At 45.4% G+C, this 21,376-nt stretch overlaps 1 protein-coding gene across 1 annotated transcript in view; it reads right to left on the reverse strand.

The window, feature by feature from the left end:
* The window catches only part of KRI1 (KRI1 homolog), a 1,261,256-nt gene that overhangs the window by 1,052,517 nt on the left and 187,363 nt on the right, over window positions 1-21,376 (reverse strand). The window contains exon 6 of the mRNA XM_044084757.1: window positions 20,919-20,968. Coding sequence (XP_043940692.1) covers window positions 20,919-20,968 — 50 coding nt within the window. The remainder of the gene's footprint in view (window positions 1-20,918; window positions 20,969-21,376) is intronic.

Here is a 21,376-nt window from a genome sequence, read left to right on the forward strand (position 1 = left end):
CCTACTACATTTCTACATTTATGCTCGGAGCCTTCAGCAATACAGCTGGGTTTTCTTCACATCAATTTATTAGCTCATGACGGCCATGGTGGTGCAGCAGTTAGCGCTGTCACCTCACAGCAAGAGGTTCTCTGGTTCAATTCTCGGCTGGAGTGCCTTCTGTGCAGAGTCTGCATCTCTTCCCTGCAGTCAGGTAGGTTTCGGTTTGCTGAAGTGATTGCCAAAAGGAAAGCTGTTTTCCAAGATAAAAACTTTATATCCGCAGTAGCTACTGGTTCAAAAGGAGGCAAGGTGAGTTTTTCCAGCACAAAATTGAGGTCCCATGCAGGAGTTGGTGATCTACTGGGAGGCCTTAAATTTTTGGCCCCTCTAAGATACTGTTTTAGCAGAGGATGAGAAAAGATGGGAGGCTCCGTGTTGTAATGAGCCGAGATGGCAGACGCATGGATTTTTATTGAAGAAAAAGATAGGCCCTTGTCAAGCATCTCAGTCAAGTATTGTAAAATCTGAGGAATATTTGGTTTTACTGTGTCCGTTCCTTGTGCTTGGTTCCAAGCACAGAATCTCTTCCATTTATCAGCATAAGATTTTCTAGTACTAGGCCTTCTGGCTTCCAAAAGGACATCCATCACAGATTTACTGAGAGGTGTTGTTTGAATAATTACATGATCAGCCATGCTGCCAGGTTCAGAGTTTGGAGCTGAGTGTGCAGAATTTGATTGCTCTGTTGAGACAGTAGACGAGATATTTGAGGCAAGTACCAAGGAGGGAGTTGAGACATATTCCTTAGAATTGGATAACAGTGCTGGCGAGGCCAGTCTGGATCAATTAGGATCATTTTTGGTTTTTCCTGTCTGACCTTTAGTAAGACCTTGGGGAGAAGAGGCAGAGGAGGAAAGGCGTAGACTGATAGGTTTTTCCAACTGAAGGATAAGGCATCCACTTTTCATGCTTGTCTGTGATAAGTCCTTGTGCAGAATTTGTCCAGTTGATAATTTTGGGGAGAGGCAAATAGATCTATGTCTGGACTCCCCCATTTCTGTGTTACCATGCTGAAGACGTGTGGATCCAGTTTCCACTCGTGAGGGTCCATAAAATTTCTGCTTAGGTCATCTGCCAGAGTATTTTGTTTTCCTGGCAGGAATTGTGCTTGAAGATGTACTTGGTAAGTCAAGGCTGTATCCCACAATGCCATGGCTAGTCTGCAAAGTGGGTAGGAATGTGTACCCCCCACTGCTTGTTTATGTACCACATAACCATGGTGTTGTCCGTCATTATCAGTAGTTGTCCTGGATGAAGTAAGTCCTTGAAGGTTGTCAGGGCATTCAGAACAACTAGCATCTCTTTCTGGTTGATATGCAGATGCATTTGTTTTGGGGTTCATATGCACTGAATGCATCTCCCCGCCAGGTGGGCCCCCCAAGCATAGTCTGATGCATCTGTAGTTAGGGTTTGGGTGGCAGGGGGTAGAGTGAAAGACCGTCCCTTGTTTTGGTGACATGTCTCTGCCCACCAAAGAAACTCCTGTTGTAGGCAGGGAATGAGAGGAATCATTGTTTCCAGACTGTGACAATGTTGACTCCATAAACTTTTTAGATACCACTGAGGTTTCCTCATATGCAGTCTTGCATATGGAATTAGTAGAATGCAGGATGCCATGAACCCCAAAGCCTGCAGGTTTCTGTTGCCATTTGTTTGAAGTATACAGTCAGTTGCATTTGTTTGTCTGGCGTAAGGTAAGCCATCTGGGCAGTTGCATTCAAGCTTGCACCCAGGAATGTAATTTTTTGAGAGGGTACCAGTTGTGATTTCTTTTCGTTTACTGTGTACCCTAGGCATGTTAGAAGCCTTTTTACAAACGCCAGATGTTGAAGAAGAATGCCCTTGTTTTCTGCTTGAATGAGACAGTCGTCCAAGTAAGGATAGATCTGTATGCTTCTTTGTCTGCAAAATGCAATTACTGGTGCCAGGCACTTTGTAAAGACCCTGGGTGCAGTAGATAAGCCAAAGGGCAGTGCAGAGAATTGGTAATGCATAAAACCTGCCTTGAAGCGGAGGTATCTTCTGCATGATTCCCTTACTGGCATATGCAGGTATGCCTCTTTAGAGTCACTAACCAAGCGTTCTTGCCCAGCATGGGCAGTAGCTGTTGTAAAGTCAGCATTTTGAATTTTGGAATGCCCAAGAACGTGTTCAAAATCGATAAGTCCAGTACTGGACACCAGGCATGGTCTTTTCTGGGTCTTTACTTGGACGACTGTCTCATTCAAGCAGAAAACAAGGGCATTCTTCTTCAACATCTGGCATTTGTAAAAAGGCTTCTAACATGCCTAGGGTACACAGTAAACGAAAATAAATCACAACTGGTACCCTCTCAAAAAATTACATTCCTGGGTGCAAGCTTGAATGCAACTGCCCAGATGGCTTCCCTTATGCCAGACAAACAAAGGCAACTGACTGTCTTACACGAGCTCCAAGAACCAAACCCTCATATAAAGTAACTGTTCAATCTCAGCCTTACTACAGGATATGTACCCCAGGAATGGCGTACAGCAACAGTGGTCCCACTCCACAAAGGTGGTGCCACAACAGACCCCGGAAACTATCACCCTATAATCCTGACTAGCCTGGCCTGCAAAGCTATGGAGCGTATCATCATGGAAATCATAAACAAAGACATTGGGAACCTCCAGACACTGGATCCTACCCAATTCGGCTTTGTTAAGGGCAGATCTTGCCTCTTGAACCTGGTCGACTTCTTTGAAACAGTTACCAAAGCCATAGATGAAGGGAAGGTAGTCCACACAGCCTACCTGGACCTCGCAAAAGCTTTCGACACAATACCCCACTCGGGCATCATAAATAAGCTCACCAGCTTAAACATCAACTCCTATGTCACAAGATGGGTTGCAAACTGGCTCAGGGATAGAAACCACATGGTCAGAATAGCAAGTGCCATTGTCAGACTCTAAACCAGTTACAAGTGGCATCCCACAAGGCTCAGTCTTGGGACCTCTCTTGTTCGGTATATATTTCTCCGAGGTACAGGCTAACACGGGTGGACTATGGCTGACCAAGTTCGCAGATGACTGCAAACTGGGTGCCATAATCGACTCTCCAGCTAACACAAGCATCCTCCAAAAGGGTCTCACAGAGACGGATAACTGGTGCCAGAGCCATGGCCTAAAGCTAAATGCCAAAAAGTGCATAGTCATCCCCTTTGGGAAAAACAAAGTGCCCACAAATTACCACATAGGTGGTAATCCATTAAGTACGGAAGAAGTAATTAGGGCCTTGGGGACCCAAGTAGATAGCAATCTCTCCTTTGACAAACACGTTGCCAAAGTGGTTAGAATGACCTTCTATATAGCCCACCTTATCACGAAAGGGTTCACATCTAGATCAAGAGAGGTCATTGTGCCCCTCTACTCATCACTTATTAGGCCCATAATTGAATACAATGCTCCATTTGGGATGTACCTTACCAGACACCTGCAGCAACTGGAAAGACCCCAAAAGTACCTCACCAAGAGGATCAAGGGGCTCAAACAGATGCCCTATGCAGTTCGGCTAAAGAAATTCCTGCTCTACTCAGTTGCGTACCGCCTACTCAGAGGCGATCTGTGTCTGACGTATAAAGCCATGTCCAACCCAGGATTAATGGACATGCTTCACCTCAGGAAATCCAAATCCCTTAGAGCTACACACTCCAGGGACTTGAACCTCAGCACAGAAATAAATACGACATGCTGGAGGGACAGATTCATATCCCAGAGGCTCCCCTCACTCTAGAACAAAATCCCAATCCATGTTAGGCAGAGCCCCTCACTGACCCTCTTCAAGAGAAATCTTGACGAGTGGATGGGAGATCGTAAGTTTACCCCTGGGATCTCTTTTGTGTCCCTGCTTGACAGAGGTACAGTAAACTAACCTTAAAAGGGCTACCTCCTGTGACCTACTATACAGAGGCACAGTCAACTAAATCTAAAAGGGTGGCGAAAGCCAAACACACACTGGCTATGCTTATAAATGCCCTAGGGCAGATAGCCTAGTATCAACCTATGAACCTGGATTTGCATTGTGAGGCTCTGTTGGACACTGGAAAGGACCAATTTTTAGTAGGCCAGTGCCTACTGAATCTGGGTGGCTGCACTTGTAAGAAATCTTTTACAGTTTGCATAGATTTAGCTTTGTCTTCCATTTTCTTTAACACCTCTTCTGCCTTATTACCAAACAGAGTATCATGTTGTAAAGGTGCATCCAACAATTTAGCTTTAGCATGATCAGGCAGATTTTGCTCCTTGAGCCAGGCATGCCTTCTAATCACAGATCCAGTAACTGCGGCCCTGCAAGAGGCCTCCAAGGAATCAAAACCACATTGCAAAGTATGCTTTCCAACCTGTTCTGCTTCATGCAATAATTCCTGTAATTCTTTATTTTCCACACAATCAGAAATCAACATAATTTTCTGTTTCAATAAGCCCATAACATGCTGTTGATATTTAAGCATATGAAAAGTACAGTTTTGTACCTACCATAAATGTAGATTTCCGATAGGTATGCATCTGCAGTCCTTACATATGGGTTGTCCTGCCTCAGGCAGCCCTTCGGTCGGCCGGATTCCAAAGTCTGGGTCCGGCGTCGGCTGATGTCGCCCTTTCCCGCGTCAGAGCCTGGGGTATAAAAGCGTCAGCCGACGCCATCTTCCTCAGTTTTTCTTGCCCCAGATGCCAGGTGCCCTCTAAGGAAGGCTAAATTTGGAGAGATGAAAAAATTCCAAACATGCACAACAATAAAAAACAAATACACCATAACAGATAAAGTACAGTTTTGTACCTACCATAAATGTAGATGTCCGATAGATATGCAACTGCAGTCCTTACATATGGGTTGTCCTGCCTCAGGCAGCCCTTCGGTCAGCCGGATTCCAAAGTCTGGGTCCGGCGTCGGCTGATGTCGCCTCCTCCCCGACGTCAGAGCGGCTGGGGTATAAAAGCATCAGCCGACGCCATCTTCTTTAGTGTTTCTTGCCCCAGATGCCAGGTGCCCTCCAAGGAAGGCTAAATTTAGAGAATGGATAAAAAATTCCAGACATGCACAACAGTAATAAACAGATACACCATAACAGATTTTCCCAGCTAATTTGAAAAAAAAGGGGAAGTGGACCCAAAAAGGAGAATTTACAGAGGGGTAGGAGGGAGGGAAAACCTGACTGCAGTTGCATATCTATCGGACATCTACATTTATGGTAGGTACAAAACTGTACTATGTCCTTCAAGAATGCAACTGCAGTCCTTACATATGGGTTGAATACCATAGCCAAGCTGGGGGTGGTAGGATCTAAGATAAAGATGGTGTAGCTAAAATGCCCTGCAGGACTGCCGAAGCAAAGCCTGCTCGGGATCTGGAATATAAAGGCAGGTTGTAGTGTTTGGAAAATGTATGCACGGAGCTCCATGTAGCAGCTTCTAGAATATCCTTTGTAGCCACTCCTCTTAGAAAGGCTGTGGAGGTGGCTATAGCTCTGGTGGAGTGTGGCCTGATATTGGCTGGCACCCCTTTTCCATGGAAAGAGTAACAGAATCTGATGCAGTGTCCAATCCATTTTGAAATTGTTTGTTTGGAAATTGCCTTTCCTTGTACTCCAGCAGCGTAAGCTACAAAAAGTTGGTCAGACTTTCTGTTGGCTTTTGTTCTGTCCAAGTAGTAGCGCAATTGTCTGTGTATGTCCAAAGTGTGCAGCAGCTTTTCTCCTTTATTTTGAGGATTGGGAAAGAAGGTAGGCAGGTGAATTGTTTGATTTAGAGACACCCTGGATATCACTTTTGGCATGAATGAAGGACTGGTTCTTAAAGAAACTCTGTCCTGATGGAAAATGAGAAATGCAGGTACTGCCATGAGGGCCTGTATCTCCGAGACTCTTCTTGCTGAGGTAATTGCCAACAGGAAAACTGTTTTCCAGGAGAGAAATTGCAATTCTGAAGATGCTGCTGGCTCAAAAGGAGGAAGAGTTAATTTTTCCAACACGAAGTTGAGGTCCCATGCAGGCACTGGTGGCTTTCTGGGAGGTTTGATATTCTTTACCCTCTTAGAAACTGTCTTAGCAAAGGATGTGAAAACACAGGTGGATCACTGTTGTATTTTGCTGAAATTGCTGAAGCATGTATTTTTATAGAAGAATATGAAAGGCCATTATGTAGCATTTCTGCCAAGTATTCTAGTATCTGTGGGATGCTCATTACTGATGCATCCTGACCCTTGTTGGCATTCCAGATGCTGAAACTCTTCCATTTGGCTGAGTAAGTCTTTCTGGTGGAAGGTCTGCGTGCTTCCAGTAAGATCTCTTGAACTTTCTTGGAGAGAGAGAGAGAGAGATATGGGGAGAAGTCATGGTACCCTCCAGGCTGTCAGCTGCAATGTTTGCAGGTTGGGATGAACCATCCTGTAATTGTGCTGAGTCAGAAGTAGAGGCCATTGAGGCAAAGGCCACGGCTTGTTGCGAGTTATGCTCCTTAGTAATGAATACCAGTGCTGTCTTGGCCAGTCTGGAGCTATCAAAATGCCTTTCGGTTGTTCTGCTTTGATCTTCAGTAACACCTTGTTCATCAATGGTAGAGGTGGGAATGCATAGATTGTTAGAGAGTTCCAGCTGAAGGAGAGAGCATCCATTCTCCAGGCTCGAGGATGGTGTGTCCTCGAGCAGAACTTCTTCAGATGACGATTGAGGTGTGAGGCAAAGAGATCTATGTCCGGCCTCCCCCATGCATGAGTTATTTGTGAAAAAATGTCTGGATGCAACATCCATTCGTGCGGGTCCAAGATGTTTCTGCTCAGACTGTCCGCTAGAACATTGTCCTTGCCTGGAACAAACTGGGATTGCAACTGTATGTTCAGTTTCAGGGACTTTTCCCAAAGAGTCATTGTTAGCCTGCAGAGGGGGTACGAATGAGTGCCTCCCTGTTTGTTTATGTACCACATAACAGTGGTGTTGTCTGTCTTTATTAGAAGTTGACCTTGCTGAAGAAATTTTCCGAAAGCCTCGATAGCATGAATCACTGCCAACATCTCTTTTTGATTGATGTGTAGATGCACTTCCTGGGGTGCCCACTGCCCTTGAATGCATCTGCCCTCCATGTGCGCCCCCCCATCTATGATCTGAGGCGTCTGTTGTAATGGTTTGGCTTGTTTGAGGTTTGTTGAAAGACATGCCTTTGTTTAGCTGGCTTGCTTGTGCCCACCACAAAAATTCCTTTTGTAGACATGGAATGAGTGGAATAATTGCTTCTAAGTTGTGGCTGTGCTGAGACCATAAACTCTTTAGGTACCATTGTAGTTTTCTCATGTGTAGTCTTGCCAGTGGAATCAGAAGAATGCAAGATGCCATGAAACCCAGGGCCTGCAGGATTTGCCTTGCAGTCATCTGGGTGTACTTTGCTAGGCTTTTGAAGTAATCTGGTAATTGTTCTTGCTTTTCTTCTGTGAGGAAAGCCATTTGTGAGTTTGTGTCCAGTTTGGCTCCTAGAAAAATTATTTGTTGGGATGGCAGTAGTCTTGATTTTTGAATGTTGACTGTGTATCCCAAAGTCTGCAGTAAGCGAATGACATAGTTCAAGTTTCTTATCAAGGCTTGCTTGCTGTCCGCTTGTATAAGGCAGTCATCCAGGTAAGGGTATATTTGTATCCCCTGGAATCTGCAGTATGCAATTACTGATGCCAGGCATTTCGTGAATAATCTGGGCGCAGTAGATAAGCCAAAAGGCAATGCTGAGAATTGATAATGCTCTGACCCTGCAAGAAATCTGAGGTATCTTCTGCAACTGTGTCTGATTGGGACATGCAGGTATGCCTCCTTGAGGTCCAGAGTAGCCAGCCAAGACCCCTTGCCCAGCATGGGAAGAAGTTGCTGTAACATCAGCATTTTGAATTTTGGCACAATGAGAAAAGTGTTTAGAGCGGACAAGTCCAGTATAGGTCTCCATTGCTTTTCTTTTCTTGGAACAAGGAACAGTCTTGAGTAAAATCCCTGGCCTTGTTCCTAAGGAGGAACCTTTTCTATTGCTTTGATTTTTAGCAACTTTGAAACTTGTATGAGTGCCTCTGCTCTTTGATTTTGTGGCAGGTTTGGCATGCCTTGTCTTGTTGGTAAGGTATGGAAGTGGAACCTGTAACCTTTGTCTATTATGTCCAGAATCCATTTGTCCTTTGTTAAAACGTGCCAATTTTTTGAAAATAAGGATAATTTTCCGCCTAAAGGTGCTTCTCTTTGAGCCTTGGTCGGCACTGTCAAAGTCAAGTCATTGTGATTGTCCCTGTGGAGCAGTAGATGCCCCTGCGCCACTTCTCTGATTAGTCGACTGCCATTGGCGGCCCCTGTAGGAGCCTCGGTATTGCCCTCTACCCCGAGCACGCCTGTTTTTTTCCCTTTGGAACTTGTCAGTGTCTGGAAAGGACCAATTCTTCGAAGGCCAATTCCTGCTGAACCTTGGTGGTTGAACCTGGAGGAAATCTTTGACTGTTTGTACTGATTTAGCCTTTTCCTCAATTGATTTCAACACATCCTGAGCATTAGCACCAAATAGCTTGTGTTTTTCCAGAGGTGCATCTAGAAGCTTTACTTTAACATGATCTGGTAATGCCTGTTCTTTCAACCAAGCATGTCTACGTATGACGGCCCCTGTCATAGCTGCCCTACATGAAGCTTCCAATGCATCATAACCACACTGAAGAAAATGATTGCTAACCTGCTGGGTATTATGAACCAAATCCTGCAAGGCCTTTCTATCTAAAGGCTCAGGAGAGGCTAACCTTTTCTGTAAATCATCCATCAAGAAATCCTGGTACTGAAACATATGAAAAAGACAGTTAAGTGCCCTCATGGCAAGGGTGGTTGAGGTGTAAACTTTTTTTTCCCCACCTCTCCAGGGACCTAGATTCCCTGTCTGCGGACAAAGGGTTTTTGGCCGTGGAAGTGGCCACTCCTTTGGGCCCCTGGGAAATAGTTTCTAAATCAACAGAATGGGCCTTAAAGAGATGCTTATGAGTTTCAGGAACCCTGTAATATCTGTCTGGCTTGACAGGAGCAGGAGGGAGAGAATCAGGAGAAGCACTCGAGTCTGAGTACACATCATCCAATACATCTAACACTGGAGGAATAGCTAAAGGCCTGTGCTGGGGTAGCTTAAGGAAAGTACAAAGCCTTTTCCTGGAGTCGGAGAAATCCTGGCCCTGCCACTGAAAGTGCTCTCTCATGGAGTGGAGAATTTCCCCAAAAGAAATATCCTCAGGAGGAGAGGCAGAGGGAATAGATTCATCAGCATCAGAATCCTCGTAGGCCTGGAAGGACTCTTCCTGGGAATCTGAATGGCCTGAGTCACCAGAGGCTTCATCTGAGAAAAAGGTATCTGTCTGCTCAACCCTAGGCCTTTTGTCTGCAGGCGGCTGAGAACCTCTGTCTGGATGAGCCTGAGAGCCTCTGATTAAGGAAATTAGATCTGCAGCTAAAGTCATGATCTGTTTATCTGAAGTAGGGCCCTGTGAAAAAGATTTAGGAGGGTGAGACTTAGCCTGGCTGGCAGCCTTAGCACGTGTGTAGGCCTTGATGGACATAGACACCGGAGGCCTAGCTGCCCCACGTGCAGGAGTAACTTTGTCCACCGGTATGGTGTCAGGCAAATCTTGGGCTTCGGTTTCAGGAGGAAAAACAACAACCGGCACCGAGGAAGCCTCCGGGGCCGAAGTGAGCGGTAAAGCGGTGTCGTCGGTCTGGAGCGGTTGAATTACCGCCTCCGAAGAGACCGATGCACTCGCGGTAGGTTTTGGCGTGGTGTCAGTGGAAGTCGCGGGCCGAGAATGTCGGTCCCGGTCCTTCCGTTTTTTGGAAATATGTGTTGTCGGTGTTTCCAACGGCATGATATAGGAGTAATTTTCCCCAAACAAGTCTTCAGCAAATTCTGCCCGGCGCCCGAGTGTGCACTTATTGAAGCAAGCACAGGCAGCACAGGCCGAGACGTCGTGGTCTGGGCCAAGGCAGGGAAGGCAGTAAGAATGGAAGTCCTTATGAGGTATTTGTTTACCACAAGACAAACAGTTATTAACTTTTGCAGTTTTATCTGACATCGGCTGAGGCAAGAAAAGGTTCCCCAACGGGGTACTTAGCTTTTTGATGACTTCAGTAACTGAAAACACAGGAGCTGGCCGACCGGCACTTGCGAACTGCTTCTGCTTCGGGCACCGCGCGGCAAGAAAGACTGAAGAAGATGGCGTCGGCTGATGCCTTTATACCCCAGCCGCTCTGACGTCGGGGAGGAGGCGACATCAGCCGACGCCGGACCCAGACTTTGGAATCCGGCCGACCGAAGGGCTGCCTGAGGCAGGACAACCCATATGTAAGGACTGCAGTTGCATTCTTGAAGGACATCCCCAGCTAGCTAAAAAGAGCGATAGGTACCCAAAGAACACCACAGAGGGGTAGGAGGGAGGGAAAACCTGACTGCAGATGCATACCTATCGGACATCTACATTTATGGTAGGTACAAAACTGTACTATGTCCTTCAAGGATGCATCTGCAGTCCTTACATATGGGTAGAATACCATAGCCAAGCTGGGGGTGGTAGGACCTAAGAAAAGGATGGTGTAGCTAACATGCCCTGCAGGACTGCAGTAGCAAAGCCTGCTCTGGATCTGGAATATAAAGGCAAGTTGTAATGCTTGGAAAATGTATGCACGGAGCTCCATGTAGCAGCTTCTAAAATGTCCTTTGTAGCCACCCCTCTTAAGAAGGCTGTGGAGGTGGCTGTTGCTCTGGTGGAATGAGGCCTGATGTTAGCTGGCACAGCTTTTCCATGAAAAGAGTAACAGAATCGAATGCAATTTCCTATCCATTTTGAAATTGTCTGTTTGGAAATTGCTTTTCCTTGTACACCAGCAGCATATGCTACAAAGAGGTGGTCAGTTTTTCTGTAAGTCTTAGTTCTGTCCAAGTAGTAGCACAACTGTCTGTGAATGTCCAGGGTATGTAGAAGTTTATCTCCTTTATTTTGTGGATTTGGAAAGAAGGTAGGCAGGTGGATAGCTTGGTTCAGTGAGACCCTGGATACCACCTTTGGCATGAATGAAGGATTGGTTCTCGAAGAGACTCTGTCCCGATGAAAAATGAGAAATGGTTGTACCGCCATGAGGGCCTGTAACTCAGATACTCTTCTTGCTGAGGTTATGGCCAGAAGGAAGGCAGTCTTCCAAGACCGGAACTGTAGTTCTGAAGATGCTGCTGGTTCAAAGGGAGGTAGAGTTAATTTTTCCAACATGAAGTTAAGGTCCCATGTAGGCACTGGTGGTGTCCTTGGGGGGTTGATGTTTTTTATCCCTCTTAGGAACTGCCTTAGCAGAGGATGAGAAAATACAGGTGGATTAGTGTTGTACTCTGCTGAAATTGCTGAAGCATGAATTTTTATGGAAGAATAAGAAAGGCCATTATGGAGCATTTCAGCCAAGTATTCAAGGATATGTGGAATGCTCATCACTTTCGGATCCTGACCCTTTGCGGTGTTCCAGGTTCGAAATCTTTTCCATTTTGCTGAATATGCCCTTCTTGTGGAAGGCCGCTGAGCTTCCATGATGATATCCTTTACTCTCTTGGATAGTTTATCCTGGCGAGGAGTCAAGGTATTTTCCTGGCTGTCAGCTGCAAGGTTTTTAGGCGTGCAGGGTTTTGTAATTGTGCTGTGTCAGAAGTAGTGGCCATTGTGGTAAAGGCCATGGTTTCGTGCGTGACATGCTCTTTAACAGTGGGTACCAGTGTTGTCTTGGCCAGTCCGGAGCTATCAGAATCACTTTTGGTTGCTCTGTCCTGATCTTCAGTAAGACCTTGGTCATTAATGGTAGAGGTGGGAATGCATATACTGTTAGAGCATTCCAGCTGAAGGAGAGGGCGTCCACTTTCCATGCTTGAGGATGGTATGTCCTTGTGCAGAATTTCTTCAGTTGATGGTTGTGGTGGGAGGCAAAGAGATCTATGTCCGGCCTTCCCCATGACTGTGCTATCTGAAGGAAAATGTCTGGGTGCAACATCCATTCGTGTGGATCCATGTTGCTTCTGCTTAGGCTGTCCGCCAGTACATTGTCCTTTCCTGGTACGAACTGCGATTGCAGCTCTATATTGAGTTTTAGGGAAAGTTCCCAAAGGTTCATTGCCAGTCTGCAAAGAGGGTAGGAATGGGTACCTCCTTGCTTGTTTATGTACCACATAACTGTGGTATTGTCTGTCTTTATTAGAAGGTGACCTTGATGCAGGAAGTGTTCGAAAGCCCCGATTGAATGTATCACTGCCAGCATTTCTTTTTGGTTGATGTGCAGGCGCCCTCCATGTGAGCTCCCCATCCATGGTCTGAGGTGTCCGTTGTAATGGTTTGGCTGATATGAGGCTTGCTGAAAGGCAGACCCATGTTTGACTGGCATGCTTGTGCCCACCACAGAAATTCCTTTTGAAGGCATGGAATGAGGGGGATCAAAGCTTCTAGGCTGTGACTGTGTTGGGACCATAGACTCCTTAGGTACCATTGTAGTTTCTTCATATGCAGCCTTGCTTGTGGAATCAGAAGAATGCAAGATGCCATGTACCCCAGGGCCTGCAGGATTTTCCTTGCAGTCAGCTGGGATTGTGTTGTCAGATTTCTGAAATAATCCGGTAATTGTTCTTGTTTTTCTTCTGTGAGGAAAGCCATTTGGGTGTTTGTATCCAGTTTTACACCCAGGAAAATTATTCGTTGGGATGGAACAAGTCTTGATTTCTGAATGTTGACTGTGTATCCCAAGGCCTGTAGTAGGCGGACGGCATAGTTCAAGTGTTTTACCAATGTTTGCTGGCTGTCCACTTGTATAAGGCAGTCGTCCAGGAATGGGTATATTTGAATCCCCTGAAGTCTGCAATGTGCAACTACTGATGCCAGGCATTTCGTGAATACTCTGGGCGCAGTAGATAAGCCAAAGGGCAATGCTGAGAATTGATAATGCTCTGAACCTGCAAGAAATCTGAGGTGTCTTCTGCAACTTTGTCTGACAGGGACATGCAGGTATGCCTCCTTGATGTCTAGAGTTACCAGCCAGGACCCCTTGCCCAGCATGGGAAGGAGTTGCTGTAAGGTCAGCATTTTGAATTTTGGCACGATGAGATAAGTATTCAGTGCGGACAGGTCCAGAATAGGCCTCCATTGCTTTTCTTTTCCTGGAACAAGGAATAGTCTGGAATAAAATCCTTGGCCTTGTTCTGTGAAAGGAACCTTTTCTATTGCCTTCATTTGCAGTAGATTGGAAATTTGCTTGAAAGCCTCTGCCCTTTGATTTGGTGGCAGGTTTGGCATGCCTTGTCTTTTTGGTAATGTATGAAAATGGAATCTGTATCCTTTGTCTATTATTTGCAGTATCCATTTGTCCCTTGTAATACTGTGCCAATTTTTTTGAGAATAAAGATAGCTTTCCGCCCAAAGGTGCTTCCAATTGAGCCCTGGTTGGCGGAATCAAAGTCAAGTCATTGAGATTGTCCTTGTGCAGCATTTGTAGGTCCTGCACTACCTCTCTGGTTAGGAGGTTGCCATTGACGTCCTCTGTAGGAGCCCCGAGCTTACCCTCTACCTCTGGCACGCCTGCTTTTGCCTCTTTGAAATCTGTCTGTGTCCAGAAAGGACCAATTCTTAGAAGGCCAATTTCTGCTGAATCTTGGTTGCTGGACCTGGAGGAAATCTTTGACTGTTTGTACTGATTTAGCTTTTTCCTCAAATTTCTTTAAGACCTCTTGAGACGTGGAACCAAATAACTTTTGTGTTTCCAGTGGTGCATCCAGAAGCTTTGCTTTAACATGATCTGGCAGTGTTTGTTCCTTCAGCCAAGCATGTCTACGTATGACTGCACCTGTCATTGCTGACCTACATGAAGCTTCCAATGCATCATAACCACACTGTAAGAAATGGTTGCTAACCTGCTGGGAGTTATGCACCAGATCCTGAAGCGCCTTGCGATCTAGAGGTTCAGGTGAGGTTAGTTTTTTATGCAATTCATCTAAAAGATACTCTTGATACTGTATCATATGGAATTGACAACTTAAAGCTCTCATAGAAAGTGTGGAAGAAGGATACACTTTTTTACCCCATCTCTCTAAAGCCCTGGATTCCCTTTCAGAAGGGAGTGGATTTTTAGTAGTGGCGGTTGTAACCCCTTTAGGGCCCTGGGAAATAGTTTCTGGGACAGCAGAGTGGCCCTTGTAAAGATGTAGATGCGTGTCCGGGACCCTGTAGTACCTGCCGGGTTTGACAGGAGCCGGAGGAAGGGAGTCAGGGGAAATACTAGACTCAGAGTACACATCTTCTATAACATTTAAAACAGGAGGAATAGCCAAAGGTCTATGCTGAGGTAAATGCAAAAAAGTCCTTAACCTCTTCCTGGAATCAAATAATTCCTGGCCTTGCCATTTGAAATGCTCTCTCATGGAGTGAAGGGTCTCCCCAAAAGAAAATTCTTCAGGGGGGGGGGGGGGAGGCTGAGGGAATAGATTCCTCTGCATCAGAATCCTCGTAGGCCGGAAAGGCCTCCTCCTGGTAATCTGACTGGGCAGAGTCATCTGAGGCCTCATCAGAAGACTGGGGATCTGTCTGCTCAACCCTGGGCCTTTTGTCTGGAGGTGGTTGAGAGCCCCTGTCTGGATGTGGCTGGGAGCCCCTGATTAAGGAAATAATGTCTTCAGCCATACTTAAAATTTGTGAACCAGTAGAGGATCCCTGAGGAATAGCCTTGGGAGGGAGAGGTTTAGGCTGTTTGGCAGCTTTAGCACGTGTAAAGGCCTTAATGGACATGGATACAGGAGGCCTGGCTGCCCCACGTGCTGGAGTAGATTTATCAACAGAAATGGTGTTGGATATTTCCTGAGCACTGGTTTCAGATGGAAATTCTATGACCGACCCAGTGGTGGCCTCCGGTACCGAAGTTACCGGTTGAGCGGTGTCGTCGGTCTGAAGCAGTAGAGACTCGGCTTCAGCAGAGACCGAGACACTCGCGGTAGGCCTAGGCGTGGAGTAGGCCAACACCGCGGACCGCGTGTGTCGGTCCTTATCCTTCCGTTTTTTGGGTAAATGAGCTGTCGGAAGTTCCGACGGCATGGTATAACAGAAATTTTCCCCAAAATATTCCTCTGCAAACTCTGCCCGATGCCTAAGAGTGCGTTTATTGAAGGAAGCACAGGCTGTACAGGCCGAGACGTCGTGGTCTGGGCCTAGGCAGGGTAAGCAGTAAGAGAGGAAATCCTTATGAGGTATTTGTTTCCCACAAGATAAACAATTATTAACTTTAACCGTTTGATCTGACATCGGCTGAGGCAAGAAAGAGTCCCCAATGGGGTACTTAGCTTTTTTGAAGACTTCGGTAGCTGAAATCACAAGAGCTGGCTGACCGGCACTTGCGAACTGCTTCTGCTTCGGGCACCGCGCGGCAAGAAAGACTGAGGAAGATGGCATCGGCTGACGCTTTTATACCCCAGGCGCTCTGACGTCGGGGAAAGGGCGACATCAGCTGACGTCGGACCCAGACTTTGGAATCCAGCCGACCGAAGGGCTGCCTGAGGCAGGACAACCCATATGTAAGGACTGCAGATGCATCCATGAAGGACATCTGGCAGTTTAAGGCCCTAATTGCCAAGGATGCAGACAGATAAACCTTACTTCCCCATCTATCCAGCGCCCTGGAAGTTCTATCAGAGGGGGTAGGATTTTTGGCTGTAGAGGCCTTTACACCTTTGAGACCCTGTAAGACAGTTTCAGGATCAGCAGCAGGATTTTTGAATAACAATTTGTGGGAGTCAGGAACCCTGTAATACCTGTCTGGCTTACTAGGAGCCGGAGGTAGGGAATCAGGAGCCATGCTTGATTCCGAAAACACATCATCAACAATGTCTAATACAGGAGGTATAGCCAAAGGCCTATGCTGAGGAAGAAGGAAATCCCTAAGCCTCTTTTTTGATTCAGAGAAGTCCTGACTCTCCCAATGAAAATGTTCCCTTAAAGTATGCAGGGTTTTTCCAAAAGAATAATATTCAGGAGGAGATGCAGATGGGATGGATTCTTCTGCATCTGAATGCTCATAGGGTGGTATAGAAAATTCCTGATCAGAAGAGGAATCAGAGGAAATAGAAACCTGATCTGAAGATTCATAATCAGCATCTTGCCTAGACCTCTTAGCAGGGGGGAGGTTGGGAACCCCTGATCAAGGTAATTAAGTCCTCAGCCATTTTGATTATCTGTTTTTTAGGCATAGCGGCCTGAGCACGTGGCTCATGCGTCATATTTTTTAGACTTAGAAGCTGTTTTTGAAGCTGGCGTCCGTTTTATATAGAAATGTTGAGGCCTGAAAACACCCTCAGAAGCCGGTGCCTGCTCAGCGGCTCCGGACCCATCCATGGGAGAGACATCCGCGGGTCCAATACTCTGAGAATCTCGAGGCATACCGGACTCTGCATGGGTCGTGGTAGAGGCCTGCGACTCAAAAGTATCAGGGGCTGCGAAAGCACCTCACTGAGTACCGGCGACTAGCTTAGGAGAAGCTTTGTCGTCGGTTTTAGACCTCGACGGTCTGTCTCTGTCTTTTTCTTTGCGTTTTTTGTGAAGTTCGGTAGTCGGATTGCTATCCGACGACATTTCAGTGTAATTAAATCTGGATCCAAAATATTCTGAAGCAAAAATATACAGACGCTTAATAGCGCGTTGGTTAAATCTAGCACAAAACCGACAGCAAGGCACGTTATGATCTGGGCCTAGGCAAGAAATACAGTACAAATGAAAATCCTTATGAGGTATTTGCTTCCCACAAGTAATGCAATTATTAACTTTTACTGACATCGGTAAGGAGCAAGAAAAAGTTTCCCCAACGGGGTACTTAGCTTTAATTGAAGACTTCGGTTCTGAAACTCGAATGCAAAAATTTCAGGATTCGGCCAACCGGCACTTGTGAACTGCTTCTGGTTCGGGCACCGCACGGCAAGTAAGACTGAATAAAATGGCGTCGGCTGCATGTTTTATACCCCTGACGACCTGACATCATGGAAGAGGAGACAGCAACCGACACAGGACCCAAGACTTTTGATATTCAGGCCAACTGAGGGCAACCTGCCAGCAGATTACCCAAATGTAATGACTGCAACAGTCCCAAGACTTTTGATACTCAGGCCAACTGAGGGCAACCTGCCAGCAGATTACCCAAATGTAATGACTGCAACAGTGAGACACGAAGAACATCTATACATATGTTTACAAGTGTTCACTAGGCTAACGACTACAAGGGCCTTTTTAAGTCCAGCCAGCCGACTGAGGGCTACCTGCAAGCAGATAACCCAAGTGTGATGACTGCAACAGTGAAACACGAAGAACATCCATTTTTCCCTCATCCATTGCTTTGCTTACCTTCTCAAAGAAATCCACTAGGTTGAGCAGGCACGATCTGCCCTTGACGAAACCAAACTGGGTTGGGTCCAGTGTCTGGAGGTTTACTATATCTCTGTCGATCATCTCCATGATAATTCTTTCCATGGGTTTACATATAAGACTAGTGAGACTTGTGGGTCTGTAGTTTCCAGGGTCTATAGATGGACCACCTTTGCGCAGAGGGATGATTGTTGCCATTCTCCATTCATGAGGCACAAAGGCCCTGACAGGTCATGTTTCATGCTATTTAGAAGGCATCCTGGGATATTACCCGTGCCCATTGATGCAGTGTTCTTGGTCTTAGAGAGAGGATTAAGGACCTGTTCCCTAGTGACAGTAGGGGGAAGTTATATTTGATGGGGAAAGTTGAGGGGGAGACAGGACTAAAGTTGGATCTGAATTTATCAGCCAGGAGGTTTGCTATATCTTCTGGCTCAGTATAGGTGGCTCCATTTACAATGAGCTCTGCACACAACTGTGTATTGCCTTTGAGGTTGCAGACATAGCTAAAAAATGCTTTGTGGTTGTCCTTGGCTTGGGAGGCCAAACCTACCTCAAATTTGGCTTCGGTAGACTATTTGTCCTCCAACTTGTTTGCTTAGTTTGATGAGAGTGCTTTTATCCTGCTAGGTGTTGCGCCTCCTAATTGCTGCCATGATTTTCTTCACTCTGTTAGACAACCTACTGATTTTGTGATTCCACCAGGGTGGCTTGTTTTCTGGGTTAGTTCTGTACTTCTTCCTAGTGGGTACAGCTGCCTCTACACTCAGCTATTAACTTACTTGTACAGGGTTTCTGTGAACAGTTCTGCATTGGCAGCAGTGTTCTCAGGGTTTATGGGGGCTTGAAATTTTGCCAGGTTTATTACTTAATAGCCGGAGGTTAACCCTAGAGTAGCTCCTGAATATTCCAGGTTTAGCTGGGAGTCCATATATATTTTTTTTTTTTATTACTTCAAAGGAGACCATTTTCTGATAAGACCTTACCAAGGAAGACATTACAGTAGGGGTGTGCAAGCACTCCCCCATATTAATGAGGACCAGATCCAGTATGGTTGCACCCTGGCTGTTGTACTGACTATCTGGTCCAAGGAGTTCTATTTACAAAAACCCAAGAATCTCTGTGCATGTATGTTTGGTGTTGTATAGGATTCCCAGTTAATAGTGGGGTAATTAAAGTCACCCATGATAATGGAATCGGGTTGGATGGTTAGTGTTTCTAATAAGTTTGAATACATGGTATGGGCTTCCTGGGTCATAGCGGGGGACCTATATCTTGCAAGGAAGTGGTATTGGATTTTGCCTATGGTGATTTGAACATAGAGCAGCTCAAGTGCATTGTCCTGTTTGACCAGCCTTGAAGTATACTTGTGATGTAAATAGAGACACCTACACCTTTAGTCCTTGCCTGTGAAGTAGCTGGTCTAAATGTGTCGGAGGCAGTATAACCTTGCACTGCTGGTGTGCTCTCCACAGCTTTAAACCATGTCTCAGTGACTGCACAGGTGTCAGCATTCTCAAGGGTGCAAAGAGCTTCTAAAGGAGTGGAGTTTTTGTTTAGACCCCTAGCAGTGAGCAGGAACACCTTTAGATTTTCTTGGGTTTGATTTGCTATGTCGAAAGTACTTTCAGTATGGCATTGCCTAAAAAAAGGCACAATGGGGAAAGGCAAAGTTTTAGTTAATATCCAAATGCCTAGAGGGGAGAGGTATACACCATCTCTGGAAAAGAAGCGTGGTCTGCTCACCATCTCCTTCAATGCTGACAAATATTGCACCTCCTTAGAATGACACCAGAAACTAAGCCAATTATTAAAATCAATCATCTTTTGGTCATACTGTGGCATCATCCTTGGAGAAGGTAAAATGCTGCTCAATGCTAGGCTCATACCAGCCAGAGACACATATTCCAAGAGCTCCATTAATACATACTAGGGAGGTACGTCTCAGGGGATTCACTGTCACATGGAATATGACTGAATCGTATTGGTATTTGTGGTCCAATGACTTGAGTGCGTGTGTAATGTGGCTGATCCTAGTCCCTGATAAGCAACTGACCGCGACTTTCTCCTTATGCAGCCTAGTGAGAGGGACATTAGTGTGCCTCATGATGGAGTCTCCAATGACTAGAATGCTGGATTTTGTAGTAGCTTGGCTTATGGTCTTAGAGGTAGAGGCTTCATTAGATGTAGCTCTATGTGCTGATGTGGGTGTTGTTCTGAAAGAGCGCATTTGGTGCTGCTGAGGGTATTTGTTTTGTGTACTTTGTCTAGGAGTCTTTGTGGTTTAGGAAGGTTACAATTAAGTGCCTCGGCATATATGGATTGATATGTCTGCTTTGAATTGTGCATGCTAGGTGCAGCATGTGTACTACTGACCACCTTGACATTAGGAGTACGTTTATGAGAGAACTTTGCTTCCAGTGACATTGTACAAATATCATATCAGTTTGAGAATTAACTGGTTATCAGTAAACATGAGGCAATTTCTACATTGCCTCAGGATGCCCATATCCACCAAGCTGGTAACGGAGACAGTGGGAAAGCTCATATCCATGGCAACAGACCCCTTTTTATTGATTAGACAGTTGGAATGAGAATATAAGGCAGGAGTATTGGGTTTGCAACTATGGGAACAGTGCTTGTCAGTGCAAACTAGTTGCCCTGTTTGCAACTAGGCATTGGAGAAATTTCAGTCGTGCTGTTACAGGAAAAATGTCACTCAAGGTGTCTGAATCTGTACAGAGCACTGCCAAACACTTGAGGGGAAACTAATATGCAGACCCTGAAAATTTATTTAGGCAGATATTCTGAAGTTAGAAACAAATCAAGCAGTACTTACTGAAAACAAAGAATTAGCTTGTAAGAATGATGAAAAGAGGGGAGTTGCATGAATGGCTACTGCCTGGCTACTATTAATACTGGTCTCAATACAACTTTACTCTGCTGGGATACAATGCTCCTTTGCGTCTTCTCTCACCAGAAGCAAAATGTTAGCACCAATCCCAAGATGAGAATCAGATCACAGTCTACTTGATGATCCACAGTCTTGTGCCAGACCATGCAAGTTTGCTGTAGCCTTTTTCTGGTAGATGCCTCGAATAGCAACCAGACCAATCAGGAGTGTCAAGCACAGACACTCACTGCCCAACCAGAAAGAATCGGGAATCAATTCACTCTGATCCTTCTCTCACCAGGAACAGAATATAAGCACAGATTCCAAGCTGTCGCCTATAAAGCAGTTATTAGGCTTTCTGGTGATCAGCAGTCTCCAGGAAATAATGTCCCTGTACTCCTCCTCTCACCAGGAGAAAACAGAAGCACTAATCTAGGGATGACTACTGAGAGGCAGAATATTCAGACAATCTTACAAGAAGTTCCACACATGACAAACATGAAATGTTTTGGTGACGTATCAGTTATTGCAATCCTCACTTTTTAAAATACTATGAAGTTTCATTTACCTCTCACGAATTTGCTTCTGTTCTTCCATATAACTTGGAGAAGCAGCTCTCTATGTTAAGAAGAAAAAAAAATTAAGTCAACACCATCCAGACACCAGAAGGAAACCCAAAATTAAATAAAAAGGTGCAAATTTTCATCAGAAAACTAGACATTGATCAAATGTTTAATGGAGTATAAAAAGACAGCTATCATTGTGCTGGGACGAACACAGCTCTTGTTCCTGCGATGAGTAACTTAGCAATCAGTTTTTCAAAATTTCACTGCCTAAAGCACCAATCTGTTTGACAGATGTGGATTCTGTTGAGGTGTCCTACCATCACCATAAAAACAAAGCAATGCCCATACCAAGGTAGTGCATTTTATAACCAAGAAAACTAATGTTAAGTAGGATTCAACACATGTAACAGGAGTTAAAACATTCTAATATAAACTGTACCTGAAAAGCTGAAAAATGAAA

This window comes from Protopterus annectens, chromosome 9.part0 (genome assembly GCF_019279795.1).
Source record: "Protopterus annectens isolate FY-2018-M chromosome 9.part0, PAN1.0, whole genome shotgun sequence".
NCBI lineage: Eukaryota > Metazoa > Chordata > Ceratodontiformes > Protopteridae > Protopterus > Protopterus annectens.